General features: G+C 46.1%; 1 protein-coding gene across 1 annotated transcript; it reads left to right on the forward strand.

Moving 5' to 3' along the window:
- The first annotated feature begins 216 nt into the window (after window positions 1-216).
- On the forward strand, window positions 217-13,973 carry LOC120942986 (perforin-1-like). The gene is made up of 4 exons (XM_040355999.1): window positions 217-267; window positions 6,558-7,120; window positions 10,062-10,431; window positions 12,773-13,973. Exons 2-4 carry the CDS (start codon window positions 6,582-6,584, stop codon window positions 13,505-13,507), a joined length of 1,644 nt encoding a protein of 547 aa, XP_040211933.1. The 5' UTR covers window positions 217-267; window positions 6,558-6,581; the 3' UTR covers window positions 13,508-13,973.
- The last annotated feature ends 4,903 nt before the right edge of the window (window positions 13,974-18,876 follow it).

Consider the following 18,876-nt stretch of genomic DNA (forward strand, 5'->3'; position numbering starts at 1 on the left):
GAAATCTTGATCTTGATCTTTAGCAGCCCTGGCTGGGTGTCGGAGGTTTTGCAATACAGAAGGGTGTAGATCTATGGAGGGTTTTCTCACTTGGACTGTCAGATGATTTGTTCCTTATTTCAAAAAATTTAGAAGATGTGACCCCCCCCCCCCCCCCAACACTCACATATAACACATCCAGACTCCTCCAGTCCTTCAGTCTCAGTGTGTCCATCACTGAGATCACATCAGAGAACCTCCAGAGGACATCCAGAACCTTCACATTGGGTAAGTCCTTCTGTCCTCCTATTCACACCTATTCAGGGCTGGCCCTATGATGGGACCGGGAGGTACCATGGGTACCAGGCAGCACTTTTAGGGGGGCAGCATACTGATGCCCACCAGCCCGTTCCGCCAGTTCCGCCACCCAAATAAAATTGATGTCCTTTTTTTCCCCCCAAATAGAGCTTTCTTTTGGTGATATTTGATCACCTCTGTGGTTTTTATTTTTTGTGCTATAAATATATATATTTTTTAACTTTTTGCTATAATAAATATCCCCATAATTTAGAAAAATAAACAATTTTCTTCAGTTTAGGCCAATATGTATTCTTCTACATATTTTTGGTACCCAAAAAAAACAAACACAATTAGCGTACATTGATTAGTTTGCGCAAAAGACATTGTGGCCGCCGGCAATTCACAGGTCCCTTTATACTCCTGGATACATGTATAGAGCCCATGGCAGGTCCTTTTATACACCTATATGCATGTATAGAGCCATGACAGGTCCTCTTTATACTCCTTTATACATGTATAGAGCCATGACAGGCCCTCTTTATACTCCTATATACATGTATAGAGCCATGACAGGTCCTCTTTATACTTCTTTATACATGTATAGAGCCATGACAGGTCCTCTTTATACTCCTATATACATGTATAGAGCCATGACAGGTCCTCTTTATACTCCTTTATACATGTATAGAGCCATGACAGGTCCTCTTTATACTCCTTTATACATGTATAGAGCCATGACAGGTCCTCTTTATACTCCTTTATACATGTATAGAGCCATGACAGGTCCTCTTTATACTCCAATATACATGTATAGAGCCATGACAGGTCCTCTTTATACTCCTATATACATGTATAGAGCCATGACAGGTCCTCTTTATACTCCTATATACATGTATAGAGCCATGACAGGTCCTCTTTATACTCCAATATACATGTATAGAGCCATGACAGGTCCTCTTTATACTCCTTTATACATGTATAGAGCCATGACAGGTCCTCTTTATACTCCAATATACATGTATAGAGCCATGACAGGCCCTCTTTATACTCCTTTATACATGTATAGAGCCATGACAGGCCCTCTTTATACTCCTATATACATGTATAGAGCCATGACAGGTCCTCTTTATACTTCTTTATACATGTATAGAGCCATGACAGGTCCTCTTTATACTCCTATATACATGTATAGAGCCATGACAGGTCCTCTTTATACTCCAATATACATGTATAGAGCCATGACAGGTCCTCTTTATACTCCTATATACATGTATAGAGCCATGACAGGTCCTCTTTATACTCCTATATACATGTATAGAGCCATGACAGGTCCTCTTTATACTCCAATATACATGTATAGAGCCATGACAGGTCCTCTTTATACTCCTATATACATGTATAGAGCCATGACAGGTCCTCTTAATACTTCTTTATACATGTATAGAGCCATGTCAAGTACTCTTTATAGTCCTACATACATTTATAGAGCCATGTCTTGGGCCGGCACTGCACCTATTAGTGACCATTAGGGATGGGGTTCGGGTTTGGTTCCGCCATGGGGTTGGAGGTGGATCCTGCCTGTTTGAGGTTCAAGGTTTGTTTTCTCGGTAGAGCAATGCTCTAATTCAGCCAATCACATTTCTTGTATGTAACCTAATGCACTGCAAAGGACACAGAACTATGGCTAATAGTCTTATATATTGGCCAATAATGGGGGTTCTGTTATGTATAGGGTGCCCACATGTCCCGGTCCCGGGATTGCCCGGGACTGTCCCGCAATTGACATATCTGTCCTGGGTCCCGGGCACCTTCATTCCGGGACAATACAGTGTCCCGGAATAAATTAGAGGACACAGCCACCCCCTACTAACTACATTTCCGCAACTGGTTGCTAGGTCCGGCTCTGCCTGGCATCTTGCAACCAGTGACAATTTACTCTCAGACAGTGAGACCGGGAGCGAGGCCTGCGCCTAGTGCAGCACTGCTGTCCCCACCCACCTCGGAACCTCCTTCTCCGGCACCCATCAGTAAGCGGCAGGGACTGGTGTGATCTTTACTTTCCAGATAGTGACTCCACTCTTTTCCTTCTATGTGCGCGGCTCATGCAGAGGGAGCGACAGCAGCACTGCATCTGGTGGTAGGCTATGGGTGGCAAGCGGCACTGCACCTGGTAGCAAGTGGCACATTGACCTGACAAATAACCCGCTGCCAAATTCCCCATCAACCCCCGAGACTACATTTTCCGCCCCCTCATCTTTTTTTGGGGGAAGGTGAGAGAGGGGGTGTGTCCCCGAATGGCACTTTGGAAATGTGGCCACCCTAGTTATGTACCAGCCCCCACTCCACTATAAAAGGGAGCACAGAGCCCCCATAGTGTCCCTGTATTGGAAGCTGTTCCAGGGAAAGAATAGGAAAATCTGACAAACTGCATAGGGACAGATTAAAGTGGAGGTTCACCCTTTAAAAAAAATTCTGACATCACACGGAGTCGCGCCATCCTACCGACAGAATGCTGGTGTTTTTTTTTTTTTTCTCAGCACATACCTCTTAATCCCGATTTTCACGGCAATCCCGCGAATCCCTGCCAAGCACTGCCTGTGATTGACAGGCTTCCGAACGGCGCATACTGCGCGCCACAGGTTGCCGACAGAACCCGAACGTTGGTGCGCAGGCGCCGTATAGAGCCGCACCGACGTTCGGGTTTTTCCGGCAACCTGTGAGGCGCAGCATGCGCCGTTCGGAAGCCTGGATTAAGAGGTATGTGCTGAGAAAAAAAAAAAAACACCGGCATTCTGTCGGTAGGATGGCGCGACTCTGTGTGATGTCAGAATTTTTTTTGAGGGTGAACCTTTAAGTGCTGTTAGGAAACTGTACTTTAATTCTGATTGCTAGCTCTTTGGGCAACCAACCCCTTTACTGCCCTTTATATTCCATACTATTATAGGCTGTTTGTCATTTTTTATTTATTTTTTATTTGAGGTCAGCGGTTACTATTAGCTGCTGTGCCATCCATAGCAATTTTCTTTCCAAATGGCCTTTTGTCTCTGAATGTGGTATTTTCGGTGTTTTATGTATTTGTTTGTTTTTTTATTGATGTTGGTAGGGACTTTTTTTGGTTAAATTGATCATTTATGCTGCAAGATTTCCCGTATTTAAACAAGCTTTTGGTACTCGGGTGTAATTTTGGGGTATTTTTGAATTTCATTGTATGTCGTTTTCAAATTGTTATTGTTTTTGCACCTATTAATACATAAACGATTCCCTGATGATTATTATTGAAACAAAGAAATGGGGATGGGAATTGGGATTACCGCGGAACCTTGGATTACGAGCATAATCCCTTCCAGGAGAACGCTCATAATCCAAAGTACTCGCATATCAAAGAGAATTTCCCCATTAAAGTCAATGGGGCCAGATTCTCATAGAATCGGCGGCGGCGTAGTGTAAGCCATTTACACCACGCCACCGCAACTTACTGGAGCAAGTGCCGTATTCTCCAAGCACTTGCTTCGTAATTTGCGGCGGCGTAGTGTAAATGGCCCGGCGTATGGCCGCGTAATTCAAAGGGGGCGGCTTGTATTCAAATTAAGCGCGCCGATCGAACTGCGCATGCGCCGGGCGGAAAAATAGCCCAGTGCGCATGCTCCAGCTCACGACGGAAAACGTCAATGACGCCGACGTGAGCGTCATTGACGTAAAGTCGTATTCGCAGACGACTTAGTAAAACGACGTAACCGACGGAAAAAGACGACGCTGACCCGATGCTATACTTAACATGGCATATGGCGGACTGGCGTAAGGTTACCCCTCATATAGCAGGATCGTGACCCATTGTTGGTGTCAGTGGCAAGATCAGTGGCAAGATCGTGACCCATTGTTGGTGTCAGTGGCAAGATCGGTGACCCATTGTTGGTGTCAGTGGCAAGATCAGTGGCAAGATCGGTGACCCATTGTTGGTGTCATTGGCAAGATCGGTGACCCATTGCTGGTGTCAGTGGCAAGATCGGTGACCCATTGTTGGTGTCAGTGGCAAGATCAGTGGCAAGATCAGTGACTCATTGTTGGTGTCAATGGCAAGATCGGTGACTCATTGCTGGTGGCAGGAATTATGCCCCATTGTTGGTGTCAGTGGCCGGAATTATGCAAGATTGGTGACCCATTGTTGGTGTCATTGGCAAGATCGGTGACCCATTGCTGGTGTCAGTGGCAAGATCGGTGACCCAGGAATTATGCAAGATTGGTGACCCATTGTTGGTGTCATTGGCAAGATCGGTGACCCATTGCTGGTGTCAGTGGCAAGATTGGTGACCCATTGTTGGTGTCATTGGCAAGATCGGTGACCCATTGCTGGTGTCAGTGGCAAGATTGGTGACCCATTGTTGGTGTCAGTGGCAAGATCGGTGACCCATTGTTGGTGTCATTGGCAAGATCAGTGACTCATTGTTGGTGTCAATGGCAAGATCGGTGACTCATTGCTGGTGGCAGGAATTATGCCCCATTGTTGGTGTCAGTGGCAGGAATTATGCAAGATTGGTGACCCATTGTTGGTGTCATTGGCAAGATCGGTGACCCATTGTTGGTGTCATTGGCAAGATCGGTGACCCATTGCTGGTGTCATTGGCAAGATCGGTGACCCATTGTTGGTGTCAGTGCCAAGATCAGTGGCAAGATCGGTGACCCATTGTTGGTGTCAGTGGTAAGATCAGTGGCAAGATCGGTGACCCATTGCTGGTGTCAGTGGCAAGATCGTGACCCATTGTTGGTGTCAATGGTAAGATCGGTGACCCATTGTTGGTGTCAGTGGCAAGATCAGTGGCAAGATCGGTGACCCATTGTTGGTGTCATTGGCAAGATCAGTGACTCATTGTTGGTGTCAATGGCAAGATCGGTGGACCCATTGTTGGTGTCAGTGGCAAGATCGGTGACCCATTGTTGGTGTCAGTGGCAAGATCAGTGGCAAGATCGGTGACCCATTGCTGGTGTCAGTGGCAAGATCGTGACCCATTGCTGGTGTCAGTGGCAAGATCAGTGGCAAGATCGGTGACCCATTGTTGGTGTCATTGGCAAGATCGGTGACCCATTGTTGGTGTCATTGGCAAGATCGGTGACCCATTGCTGGTGTCATTGGCAAGATCGGTGACCCATTGTTGGTGTCATTGGCAAGATCAGTGACTCATTGTTGGTGGCAGGAATTATGCCCCATTGTTGGTGTCAGTGGCAGGAATTATGCCTCAAGAGCAGGATAAAGACAAACAAAGGGCCGTATCTGGCCACAGCGTCGCAGTTTGGAAACCATTGTTTTAGACCAATAGGATTTCTAGATTCCAAAAAAAAAAGATAACATTGTGTAGATATAGGAGATACAAAACAAAGATGTATGAGGTGATCTTCATATATAGAACAACTATTTACCAAAGGAGGTATCATCCCAACACATTACCAAAGCACCAAAAGGAAAATAATGGGACTTTACATATGCCTCTAATAGTAAACCTTGATCTAGGTATTTTTTGCATTGTTATTATTATTATTATTATTATTATTATTATAATTATTTAATATATATATTTTTTTTCTTTAACAAGTACTTTTTTTAGTTACTATTGGAGGTACAATGAATGTGCCCTTTATTTTGTATGATATTTTGTGTGTTGATTTGTCGGCAGGGCTGGACTGGGACAAAAATTTGGCGGCTGGACAACTCCCCCCCCCCCCCCCGGCCCCCCAAGCCCCCTCTCCCCCTTCACTAGCCACTAGCCGTTCTAATTTATTAGAGTAAAACAGCTGGTACTGGTACTCTTATAGGCAGTACCAGTAGGGCTATAAGCTAGACATTATTTCTCCCGGGGCAAAGAATCAGTTTGGTGCCCCCCCCCCTTATGGGACAAGATTAGGCAGAAGTGAGAAACCCCCAGGCCATAGCTGTTGAGTCAGCTGTCTGTCCCCTCCCCCGTGCTCCTCTGTCGTCGTCCCTGCTCCTCTGGTCCTCCCCTTGCTTCTTTGTTCCCCCCCGGTGAGCACTGCGGGGAGGGAGAGGATGTGAGCGCTGTGGGAAGGGAGAGACAGAGGAGCGGAGGGGGCAGAGATCCGCTGTCACTGAAGCCGGCCCACTGAGCCATCGGCCCACCGGGAAACTCCCTGTAGTTCCAATGGCCAGTCCATCCCTGTTTGTCGGGATGACACAAAAAAAAATTGTTAAATAATAATGTATAGTACATCATAAAGAGCATATGCATAGGGAATCTAACGTTGGTCTTGTTTTTATCCCTTTTCTGCAGGGTTTATATTCCACCCAACTGAATATGTGGCTCATCTTGATCCTTCTAAGCTTTGCCACTTCTGCCTCCTGCCAAACTCACCCCCCACCCACCTACTCCTGCCGACCTGCCAAGAAACCAGAATGCGATGAACTCGATTTTGTCCCCGGGCACAATCTTCTTGGTCAAGGCTTTGATATTGTGACCATGAAGCAGACCAGGGCTCACCTGCTGGATCTCCAGAAGTATTCTACTGAGGACAAAAACTGCTCGGTCTGTCACAACCCATATATGGGCATGACTTGGCAAAAGCTTCCCCTGGCAATGGTGGGCTGGAGGCCGAAGTCAATCTGCTCTAAGAAGATTAACAGTAAGATCTCCCAATCTTCTACGTCGCTGGCCGAGGATTCTGCATCTGGGGTGAAGAATGACTGGAAAGCTGGTCTAGAGCTCGGCCCTAACGAGGTGACCGCCAACCTGGTAATGGCTGGTTCCCAGTCAGAAGCGGCAAAGTTTGGTGAGAGTAAGACCAGCAAAGACCGGTACAGCTTCATCAAGCACCATCTGAGCTGTGTCTATTACAGGTACGTCTTCAACTGTAATAAATTATAGTTAAAAAAAAACAGAAAAGTCAAAAGTCACTCCATTCACTACTTTGAAAGACCTCTTCACTGGCTGCAATTTCTTTTTTCTTCCAACAAAACAGATTTTGCTCATTTGATCAGAACAGCAATGAGTTACCTAGTCAGTCGCTCAACTGTCCCATTACCTATTAACCAGTTTGTCTCTAGATTAACCACTTGCCGACCAGCCTCCGTCGGCTTCTTAAATATATCCCCCAGGCAGCCCGCGCCACCTGCTTTGTGAAAATGATCGCTGGTGTTCTGTCAATTTCTCCAACCTGTCAGAAACTCCAACCACGCTACTTCCATTTTTTTTTAAAAAAACCTTAGTAATCAAAAAATGTTGACGAATTGGTGGTTAGACACAACACCGGCAACCGAATAGAGTCTGGGCAGTTTTGACAGCACAGCGGCTAACGAGGACAAAGTTGCCGCCGCCTCAGAGGCGGCCATTTTGTTGGCTGGTGTGGGGGCCCGAGTAAGAATCTCCTTTTATAATATCCTGCAGCGGACTCTATTTGGTTGCCAGTGTTGTGTCCAACCAGCAATTTGTCAAAAACTCTAATTACTGCTGGTTACAAGAAACCGGAAGTTAAGCGGTTGGATTTTTTTGACAAGTTGGAGAACTTGACAGAACACGGGCTATACAGCTGCTGCATCACTTTCACTTTGAAGCCGCTGTCTTGTCACATTCCGCTCCCCATCACAGATTGCTCTGGAAGTGACGTTTCGTCGCCGCCATCTTGCTATACCCCACACCATTGCACAGTAATGATAGAGTGAGAAGGGGTCAAGCGGACATCTTGTTACACCCACCGGAGTTTTAGATTTCATAGTTATTTTCAACACAAAACGGAGCTTATGCGCTTAAATACAGTATTTGGAAATCCGACGGACTGTTTACATGTTACATTTTTAAAGCAGCAGCAAACCTGCTGACCTTACATGGTTGCTAATGTGACCGAACACCTCTGATTTTCACATTTAACATGTAAACAGTCCGTCGGATTTACAAACACTGGCCCAGATTCACGTAGAGCGGCGTATCTTTGAGCGGGCGTAGCGCAGCTCATATGCTCTACGCCGACGTAACACAGAGAGGCAAGTACAGTATTCACAAAGAACTTGCTCCCTAAGTTACGGCGGCGTAGCGTAAATGGGCCGCCTAATTCAAAGTAGGCTGGTAGTGGGCGTGTTGTATTAAAATGAATAGTGACCCCATGTAAATGAAGCGCCGTTCGTTCACGTAATCACGAATCACGTCGAATTTACGCCCTAAGATACGACGGCTCAACGACGTGAACGTAACCTACGCCCACCCCAATTCACGTACGACTTACGTAAACGACGTAAAATCCGACGGCTGTTCCGTCGTCCATACCTTTGCATTGGCTGCGCCACCTATAGAGGTGTTTTATCTTTACGCCGGACGTAAGCCTTACGTAAACGGCGTAGCTTACTGCGACGGGCGCAAGTACTTTCGTGAATCGGCGTATCTCGCTCATTTACATATTCGACGCGTAAATCAATGGAAGCGCCCCTATCGGCCAGCGTAAATATGCACCCAGTGTAGGAGACTTACGCCGGTCGTAGGAAGCCAAAATTCAGGCGTATCTCATTACAAGAACACGGCGCATCCATTGACTTACGCAGCGTATATAAAGATACGTCGGCGTAAGTCTTTGTGAATCCGGCTAACTGTATTTAAGCATATAAGCTCTGTTTTGTCTTGAAAAAACCTATGAAATCTAAAACTCTGGTGGGTGTAACAAGATGTTCGCTTGCCCCCTTCACGCTCTATCATTACTGTGCAATGGTGTGGGGTGTAGCAAGATGGCGGCGACGAAACGTCACTTCCGGAGAAATCTGTGATGAGGAGCGGAATGTGACACTACAGCGGGAGCTGGCTGAAGAAAACCTGCACAAGCTACTGCAGGGGTCTCCAAACTACGGCCCTCCAGTTGTTTAGGAACTACGGGGGTAATCCACAAAGATCCGGCGTAACTTAATTTTTTCCATTTAAGTTACACTGCCTTAAAATTTCTACCTAAGTGCCCGATCCACAAAGCACTTACCTAGAAATTTTGGGCTGTGTAACTTAAATTCCGCCGGCGCAAGGCGTTCCTATTTTCATGGGGGCGATTCCCATTTAAATTAGGCGCGCTCCCGCGCCGGCCGTACTGCACATGTTTGTGACGTCATTTTCCCGACGTGCATAGCACAAAATTACGTTACGCCGAGCTTTGTGGATTGCGACGGGTCAATAAAGTTGCGTCGGGAAAAAAAAAGATACGGCGCAAAAAAAAAAATTCAAATCAAAAAAAAATTTGCGTCGCTGGACAGAAGGGTCTGTCTTTACAAGGTGTAAACAGTTTACACTTTGTAAAAGCAGCCCTAATTTTGCGTTCTCCGTAAGTGCTAATTTGCATACCCGAGGCGGCAATCCGACACGAAATGCCCCCAGCGGCGGATGCGGTACTGCATCCTAAGATCCGGCAGTGTAAGTCCCTTACACATGTCGGATCTTCTGTCTAACTATGGAAAACTGATTCTGTGGATCAGTTCCATAGTTAGAAACAGGGATACGACGGCGTAACAGCACTTACGCCGGCGTATCCCTTTTGAGGATCTGGCCCTACAATTCCCAGCATGCCTAGTCATGTCCGTGAATGTCAGAGTTTTACAATGCCTCATGGGACGTGTAGTTTCGCACCAGCTGGAGGGCCATAGTTTGGAGACTCCTGTCAGCTAAGCCATTAGATTGTGATTAAAGTGGACATGAGTACTATGTCCAAAGAACTGAACTACGTAAAGCAGATATAGCCGAATAATGCCCTCTCCATAAAAAGCACACTTCATTTTTTTATTTTTGAAAATCTTTCTAAATGTGTCCCTTTACCAGCTTCCGGCTTTCAAAGCTCATTCTACCGATGAGCAAAGATCTAAAACGGGCCTTGGAGTCTCTGCCACCGACTTATGATGCCACCACTAAAGCTCAATACCGACGACTAATTAGCATCTACGGCACTCATTATATCAACCAAGCAGATGTAGGAGGCCAAGTGGTGGAGGTCAACGCCATCAAGACCTGTCAAGTCACCATGGATGGCATGCCAATGGAGGAGCTGAAGGATTGTCTTAACATGGAGGCCTCGGTTTCTGTCACTGGGAAAAGTGAATCGAATGCCACAGCTCGCACCTGCGAGAAACTAAAGCAAACATCCAACAGGGGGGAGAGTTTCCATCAGAAGTTCAATGAGAGGAGTTGGGAGGTGAGTTGTACAACAGGAATACGTTGGTTGGCATATACTGTATATTTAAATATATATATATATATATATATATATATATATATATATATACACATGCAGGGATGGACTGGCCATTGGGACTACCGGGAGTTTTCCGGTGGGCCGATGGCTCAGTGGGCCGGCTTCAGTGACAGTGGCCTGGGAGTTTCTCACTGCCTAATCTTGTCCCATAAGGGGGGCACCAAACGGATTCTTTGCCCCTGGTGAAATAATGTCTAGCTTCCCCACTGGTACTACCTATAAGAGTACCAGTACCAGCCGTTCTACTCTAATAAAGTAGAACGGCTAGTGGCTAGTGAAGGGGGAGAGGGGGCTTGGGTGGCCGGGGGGGGTACGGGAGTTGTCCGGCCGCTGTGGGAGAGACCTGTCAAAGTGGGCCAGTCTGGATGAAGTCCAGGGCCAAATTTTTGTCCCAGTCCAGCCCTGCACACATGCTATATATTGTTTTTTGTATGGTTATGATACATATTATTAGGGTTTTATCTATTTAACCACTAGAGGGCCGCGCTATAGACGAAAGACGTCCACAGCGCGGCTCTCAAGTGCCGAGTGGACGTCTTTAGACGTCCTGTTGTTGTGATTCCCCGTGCGCGCCGCTGGGGGCGCGCATCGGGGAAACATCGTGCCCGGCGCATCGCTCGGCAAGCCGATGCGAGTGCCTGGCGGCCGTGATGTCCGCCAGTTACCCGCGATCGTCGGTGACACAGCAGAGACGTGGAGCTCTGTGTGTAATGATGGGGTGTAAACACAGAGCTCCACGTGCTGTCAGGGGGAGAGGAGACCGATGCTGTGTCCCTATACATAGGGACACAGCATGGGTCACCTCCCCCAGTCAGTCCCCTCCCCCCACACAGTAAGAACACAATGAGGGAATACATTTAACCCCTTCCTCACCCCCTAGTGCTAACCCCTTCACTGCCAGTCACATTTATACAGTAATTAGTGCATTTTTATAGCACTGATCGCTGTATAAATGTAAATGGTCCCAAAATTTTGTCAAAAATGTCCAAAACGTCTGTCGCAATATCGCAGGCCTGACAAAAAAATCGCAAATCGCAGCCATTACTAGTAAAAAAAAAAAAAAAAATCATAAATCTATCCCCTATTTTGTAGGCGCTATAACTTTTGCGCAAACAAATCAATATACGCTTATTGCGTTTTTTTTAACAAAAATATGTAGAAGAATACGTATCGGCCTAAACCGAGGGAAATTTTTATTTTTTTTAAAAAAAATTGGGATATTATTATAACAAAAAGTAAAATATATTGTGTTTTTTTTTCAAAATGTTCTGTTTTTTTATGTTTATAGCCCAAAAAATAAAAATCGCAGAGGTGATCAAATACCACCAAAAGAAAGCTCTATTTGTGGGGAAAAAAATGATAAAAATATATTTTGGGTACAGTGTTGTATGACCGCGCAATTGTCATTCAAAATGTGTCAGTGCTGAAAGCTGAAAATTGGTCTGGGCACGAAGGGGGTTTAAGTGCCCAGTAATGAAGTGGTTAAATACATTTCTTGTGGCATCCCTTTGCTCCTCAACTGGCCAGGCTTAGTATCCCACTAACTAACTAGAATGAGACGTCATAGACCTATGAGCCTGTGAAGAACGAAGGAGACAATGGGGGAGATTTACTAAAACTGGTGCCCACAGAGTCTGGTACAGCTGTGCATACCGTGCTTCCCCCGAAAATAAGACCGGGTCTTATATTAATTTTGGCTGCGGAAAATTCACTAGGGCTTATTTTCAGGGTGTGTCTTATTTATTAACGGTATGTACAATAATCTACATTTATTCAAATACAGTCATGTCATCTTCTTCTGGAAAAAAAAAATACCCTAATCCCTTAGAGCAGAGGTGTCAAACTCAATTTAATCGGGGGGCCGCATCAGCACTATGATTGCCCTCAAAATGGCCGGTTGTATCTGTAAGATTAGATGTCCAGCGCATCCCTTCCCCCTTTACATTAGATGTCAAGAGCCACCCCACCATCAGAAGTTGAGTCCCCCACTCTCCCTTACATCACAGTGCATCCCCTTTCCTTATGCAGGTGCTGGGAAGAAGCTGGATGCATTGCTTGAAAACAGAAAGTAAGGGTCTGGAGGGCTCGAGCTCTCGTGCAGCTGCAGTAGAGGTGCGAGGGCCACATGAAATGGTCTGGAGGGCCTTATTCGGCCCGCGGGCCTTGTGTTTGACACCTGTGCCTTAAAGCATGATAGACAGCACAGTGCTTGCGCTCTTTGTTATACAAGAGAATGTCTTATTGACAAAAAAACAAAATAATATTTCTTCATGAATTTTAGGCAAGAGGAGGAAAGATCACATTTGAACAGCTCTCTTTTGACGTTAAGAATGGAGAAGGTGCGACCTCTTTCAAGACCTGGATGGAAAGCCTAAAGACTGACCCCGATATCGTATCCTACTCTCTGGAGCCCATCCACCACCTGGTTGAAGACAACAGACCTCAGAGAGAGAGCCTACAGGAAGCCATCAGTGATTACATCTTGGAGAAGGCCCTGAGTAAGAACTGCTCTTGCCCATCGGGTTCACAGCCGAGTCCCGGTAGAAAGTGCAACTGCGTTTGTCCTGATGGTCAAGGCAAAAATATAAACTGTTGCCCCTTAAAAAGAGGACTTGCCAAAGTGGTGGTCACTGTAAAAAAGGGCTCAGACCTTTGGGGGGACTACACCTCGAAGACTGATGCCTATGTAGTAATAAGCGTTGGACCAAATTCTACTCGAACACCGACCAAATGGAACAATGATAATCCAATCTGGAACACACGGTTTGACCTCGGAGTTTTGGAACTTAGTCTAGGGCTTAGCTTGAAGGTGGAGGTTTGGGATGAGGATAATAAGTATGATGATGACCTGCTTGGAAAATGTGAAAAACCAGTCAACAATGGAGTGAGGGAGGAGATTTGTTACTTTCAATATGGCAGTGTGGCTTTTAACGTGACTGTACAATGCCTCCCCCACCTGACTGGGCCCCTCTGTAGAAACTATGCTTCTTCCGCCAGTGTCATGACCTTGCAGTAATACTTTCATGACCTGTCTGTCTCTTACCTTGTCTGTGTATCAGCCTTAGGGCTTGCTCTCTCACACCTGCATGGTTAAGTAATCTTCCCTCAGTGTGGCTCCACCCTCGCCTCAACAGGAACCACTATTTAACACCATGCTCTCCAAGACGGCCTTGCCGTGCAATATTGTGTGTTTGGTTTCCTGTTTGCCGTGTGCTCTACGTTTGTCTCTGTTACCAATCTTCGCGTGTTCCCGACCATCCCTGCTTGCTTGTGACCCTGACCTTTGGCGCGTTCTCGACTATCCCTGTCTGCTTGTGACCCTTGACCTTTTGCTTGTTCACTGTTTATCCTTGTCTGCTTGTCGCCCCGACCTTTAGCTTATCCTCCTATAACCTACCCTGATCGTGAGCTGGAAGACCCTGGGGGCCGCGACCTGGAGTCAGCTGCAGCGAAGTCCATCCTCACCACTAGAGACTCTGGTGAACACTCGTTGGCTCTAATGCCGCGTACACACGATCATTTTTCGGCATGAAAAAAACGTTGTTTAAAATGATGGTGTGTGGGCTACACATACTTTTTCAGGTTCTGAAAAACGACCAAAAAAAAATTGGTCGATGTTGTTTTTCGGGTTGTAAAAAATGATCGTATGTGGGCTAAAACGACGCAAAAAACCTGCGCATGCTCAGAAGCAAGTTATGAGACGGGATCGCTCGTTCCGGTAAAACTACCGTTCATAATGGAGTAAGCACATTCATCACGCTGTAACAGACAAAAAAGCGCGAATCGTCTTTTACTAACACGGAATCAGCTAAAGCAGCCCAAAGGCGAATGGAACTTCCCCTTTATAGTGCCGTCGTACGTGTTGTACGTCACTTTGCTAAATAATTTTTTAAAAACGATGGTGTGTGGGCAACGTCATTTTAATGATGAAGCTGGTAAAACGTTTTTTTTTGGACATGCTGAAAAACGACGTTTTGTTTTTCATGCTGAAAAATGATCGTGTGTACGCGGCATTAGACTCTGTGCCTCGGGGAATCTTACGTTCTAGCTCCCTGTGGGGTCCGTGTTGGCATCCTATGGCATCCTATGCATTAAGGTGAAAAAACACCTTGCACTGTCCGGCCCCCCAGCCCCCCGGGGGGGGGGGCGATCCCGCGTGGCTCTCCAATGCTTCTCAGCTCTTCATTGGATAGATTGATAGCAGCGCAGCCATTGGCTTCTGCTGCTGTCAATCAAATCCAATGACGCAGGTGCCAGGGGCGGGGGCCAGGGGCCGAGTCATAGACTTGGCAGCTATGGATGCCGACTGTATGACACGGGAGCGCGCCCGCAAGGTAACCCGCTCGGGAGAGAGATTTTCCAGAGGGGGTTATCTATTGTGGGGAGGAGCCGAGAGAGCCGCCGTGGGACCCCAGAACAGGAGGATCGGGGCCACTCTGCGTTTTTTAAAGTGAACCTTTATGGGCCCAGTTTCAGCAGACATGTTCGGTCGTGTGTAGGCCCGAGCGGACAGGATTCCAGCATACATTTGCCCGCCGGGCCTTTTCCCAGCGGGCAAATATTTCTGGACTTGTTTTAAAACAGCCCGCTGGAATCCTGCCCGCTCGGACATGTGCGGTCGTCTGTACAGACCTACCGTACATGTCCGAGCGCCCACCATCCCTCGCATGCGTCGAATGACTTTGACGCATACGTGGAAGCATTGAACTGGCAGGGCCGCCCACGTCGCCGCGTCATCGTCGCGGCGACGGCGCGGACACGCCCCGCGTATTGTTTACGCGCGGATTTCTGTATGATGGTGAGTACAGCCACCATACAGACATGTACGGTGAAAACGGTCCGGCTTCATCGTACATGTATGCTCGTCTGTACGCGACCTTAGTGTCACTTTAAGAGGACCGGAGCGACATCATGACGTCACTTCCAGGTTTGGCCCTATGTAAACAAGACCATTTTTTTTTTTAAACATTAGAACAATGTTGTTGTTTTTTTAATAAAACATTGTAGAGGAGAGAAGTGGGGTCTTATTGACCCCAGATCTCTCCATAAAGAGGACCTGTCACTGCTTATTTCTATCACATGAGATGTTTACGTTCCTTGTGATAGGAATAAAAGTGATCAAAACATTCTTTTTAAGAGCCGGTTCACACTGCGGCGGCACGGCTTCGGGGGCGACTCTGCAAGTCGTCCTGAAGACGACTTCACAGGCGATTAGCAAAATGACTTCTGTATAGAAGTCAATGCAAATCGCTCCCGAGTCGCCCCCGAAGTCGTACAAGAACCTTTTTCTACGTTGGAGCGACATGCGTCGCTCCTATTAGGACGGTTCTATTGCATAGAACGGGACGCGACTCGTCAGGCGGCTGAGTCGCCCCAGTGTGAACCGGCTCTAAATGGAGAGTGTAAAAATAAACAAAAATAATTTTGGATTGTGGATTATGTGTGTACTGTTCACACCGTAATTCTTTAATGAAAAAGCTAATAAAACTGTTAAAAAAAATAAAAAAGTAACTAAAATATAATAAAAACATTTTTTAAAGCGCCCCTGTCCCGCCATCTTGCACGCAGTGTTAAACGCATATGTAGGTCCCGCCCACATATGGAAACAGTGTTCAAACCACACATGTGAGGTGTAACTGCGAAACGCCAGAGTGAGAGCAATAATTCTAGCGCTAGACCTTTTCTGTAGGAATTTCTAAGGTGTCGCCTATGTAGATTTTTAAGTACCATGGTTTGCCGCCATTCCATTTTGAAAGCATGACATGTTGGGTATCTATTTACTTGGCCTACCATCATCTTTCATATTTTCCAAAACAATTGGCTTATATATTGGGGCAGGTTAAGGTACCTGCGCGCCTAGTTACGGCGGCGCAGCGTATTGTATTCACGCTACGCCGTTGCAACTTACAGGAGCAAGTGCAGTATTCACAAAGCACTTGCTCCGTAAGTTGTGGCGGCGTAGCGTAAATGGGGCCGGCGTAAGCCCGCGTAATTCAAATGTGGAGGGGGGGGGCGTGTTTTATGCTAATGTGTGATGACCTGACGCGATTGACGTGTTTTACGAACGGCGCATGCGCCGCCCGTGTACATATCCCAGTGTGCATTGCTCTCAAGTACGCCGCAACGACGTATTGGTTTCGACGTGAACGTAAATTACGTCCAGCCCTATTCGCGAACGACTTACGCAAACAACGTAAAAAATTCAAATTTCGAAGCGGGAACGACGTCCATACTTAACATTGGCTGCGCCTCCTAATAGCAGGAGCAACGTTACGCCGAAAAAGCCTTACGCAAACGACGTAAAAAACTACCGCCGGGCGCACGTACGTTCGTGAATCGACGTAACTAGGTAATTTGCATACTCTACGCTGAAAACAACGGAAGCGCCCCTAGCGGTCAGCGTAATATTGCACACAATTATACGCCGCCGCATTCAAGTTACGTCGGCGGAGGAAGCCTATTTTTTTCGCGTATCTGCCTTTGAGAATCGGCGTAACGATACGCCGGCGCAGATTTCAAATTACAGCGGCGTATCTGGAGATATACGCCGCCGTAAAAGCTACCTGAATCTGCCCCATTGTGTTTTTTTTTTAGTTTGTTTTTTATTCACGAAAGTGTATTTTTTCCAAAAGAATTGCATTTGGAAAACCGCTGCGCAAATACAGCGTGACATAAAAAATTACGATTGCCATTTTATTCTCTAGGGCAGTGTTTCTCAACTCCAGTCCTCGGGGCGCACCAACAGGTCATGTTTTCAGGATTTCCCTCAGATCAAACTGCTGTGGTAATTACTAAGGCAGTGAAACTGATAAAATCACCTGTGCACAATAATGGAAAGCCTGAAAACAAGACCTGTTGGTGCGCCCCGAGGACTGGAGTTGAGAAACACTGCTCTAGGGTCTCTGCTAAAAAAATAAATAAAATGTTTTGGGGGTTCTAAGTAATTTTCTAGCAAACTAGTTTACACACACAGCTCCCGGTTCTCGCTCTGTAACGAGCAATCGCGGGTGCCCGGCGGTGATCGCGCCTGCCGGGCACTCGCATCGGCACCAGGGGCAAGCAGGGGGCACGCGCGCGCCCCAAGTGGCTGCAATGCAATGTGATTTTGCACAGCCGAGCCGACCTGCCGCCGTAAAACTACGGTGGGCGGTCGGCAAGCGGTTAAAGGGGATAAGAAGGAGCTAGTTATTAATTTCAGCAATAAAAGGATTTACTGACCATCTAAACTAATTACTGAATTTTTATATTTTTTCCAACAGCAGGGCCCTAGAATTGATTGGCTTTTCTTTTTAGATGCTTTGTTATTGTTATTGTGCTTTTGCTTTGCTTGTTTGATATTTAAATTTATTTTGGTCTTCCTTTTTTCATTATTTAGCCAGCTATTAACAACTTAACCCCCGGACCATACTGCTGGTCAGAGACCAGAGCACTTTTTGCGATTCGGCACTGCGTCGCTTTAACCACAATTGCGCGGTCGTGCGACGTGGCTCCCAAACAAAATTGGCGTCCCTTTTCCCCCACAAATAGAGCTTTCTTTTGGCGGTATTTGATCCCCTCTGCGGTTTTTATTTTTTGCGCTATAAACAAAAATAAAGCGACAATTTTGAAAAAAAATTATATTTTTTAATTGCTATAATAAATATCCCCCAAAAATATATAAAAAAAAAAATTTTTTTCCTCAGTTTAGGCCGATACGTATTCTTCTACATATTTTTCTAAAAAAAAAAAAATCGCAATAAACGTTTGTAGTGGCTACGGGCTCTCGCGCAGGGGAGCCGACCTGCAGTCGGCTGGTCGGCAAGTAGTTAATAAAACATTAGATATGAATAATTTGCAGGTCTCAATTTCATGTGTTGACTTGTTTGTCCTTATCTGCTTTGCTAAAAAAACAAAAAAAAAACCTAAAAAAACAAAATAAGAAAAACGCAATTTTATCGAGCTCAGTAGCTCAGGCTAACATTTAAACACCCAAAGCAAATAAATCAGAGCAGTTGAAGTAGAACTGTGGCCAGGCGATGGATATTAACCCCTTGCGGACTGCCCACCGTAGCTATATTGGAGCAGGGCGGCTGCTCTGTGCCAGATAGATAGAGAGAGAGAGAGATAGTCTGAAGGTAAACAGCTGCCGAGCTCTCTGTTTAGTGCTCTGTGTATTAAATGTTTATTTGTAAAAGTAGGATTTTGTATCATGAAATGAAAATGTTATAATGAAAAGTCTCCATTGAATCTGAAGCTATCGATGTATCTGAACACCAGACACACGTACTTGTATCACATGTGGACGGACTTTCCTGCTTTGCCAATGAAAAATGATTTAAGTATAAAATGTAAACTAAAAATAAAACTGCTTGTGCAACATAAAGGCGTATTTCTTCTGTGTGTCTG

The sequence above is a fragment of the Rana temporaria genome, chromosome 6, assembly GCF_905171775.1.
Source record: "Rana temporaria chromosome 6, aRanTem1.1, whole genome shotgun sequence".
Taxonomy (NCBI): domain Eukaryota; kingdom Metazoa; phylum Chordata; class Amphibia; order Anura; family Ranidae; genus Rana; species Rana temporaria.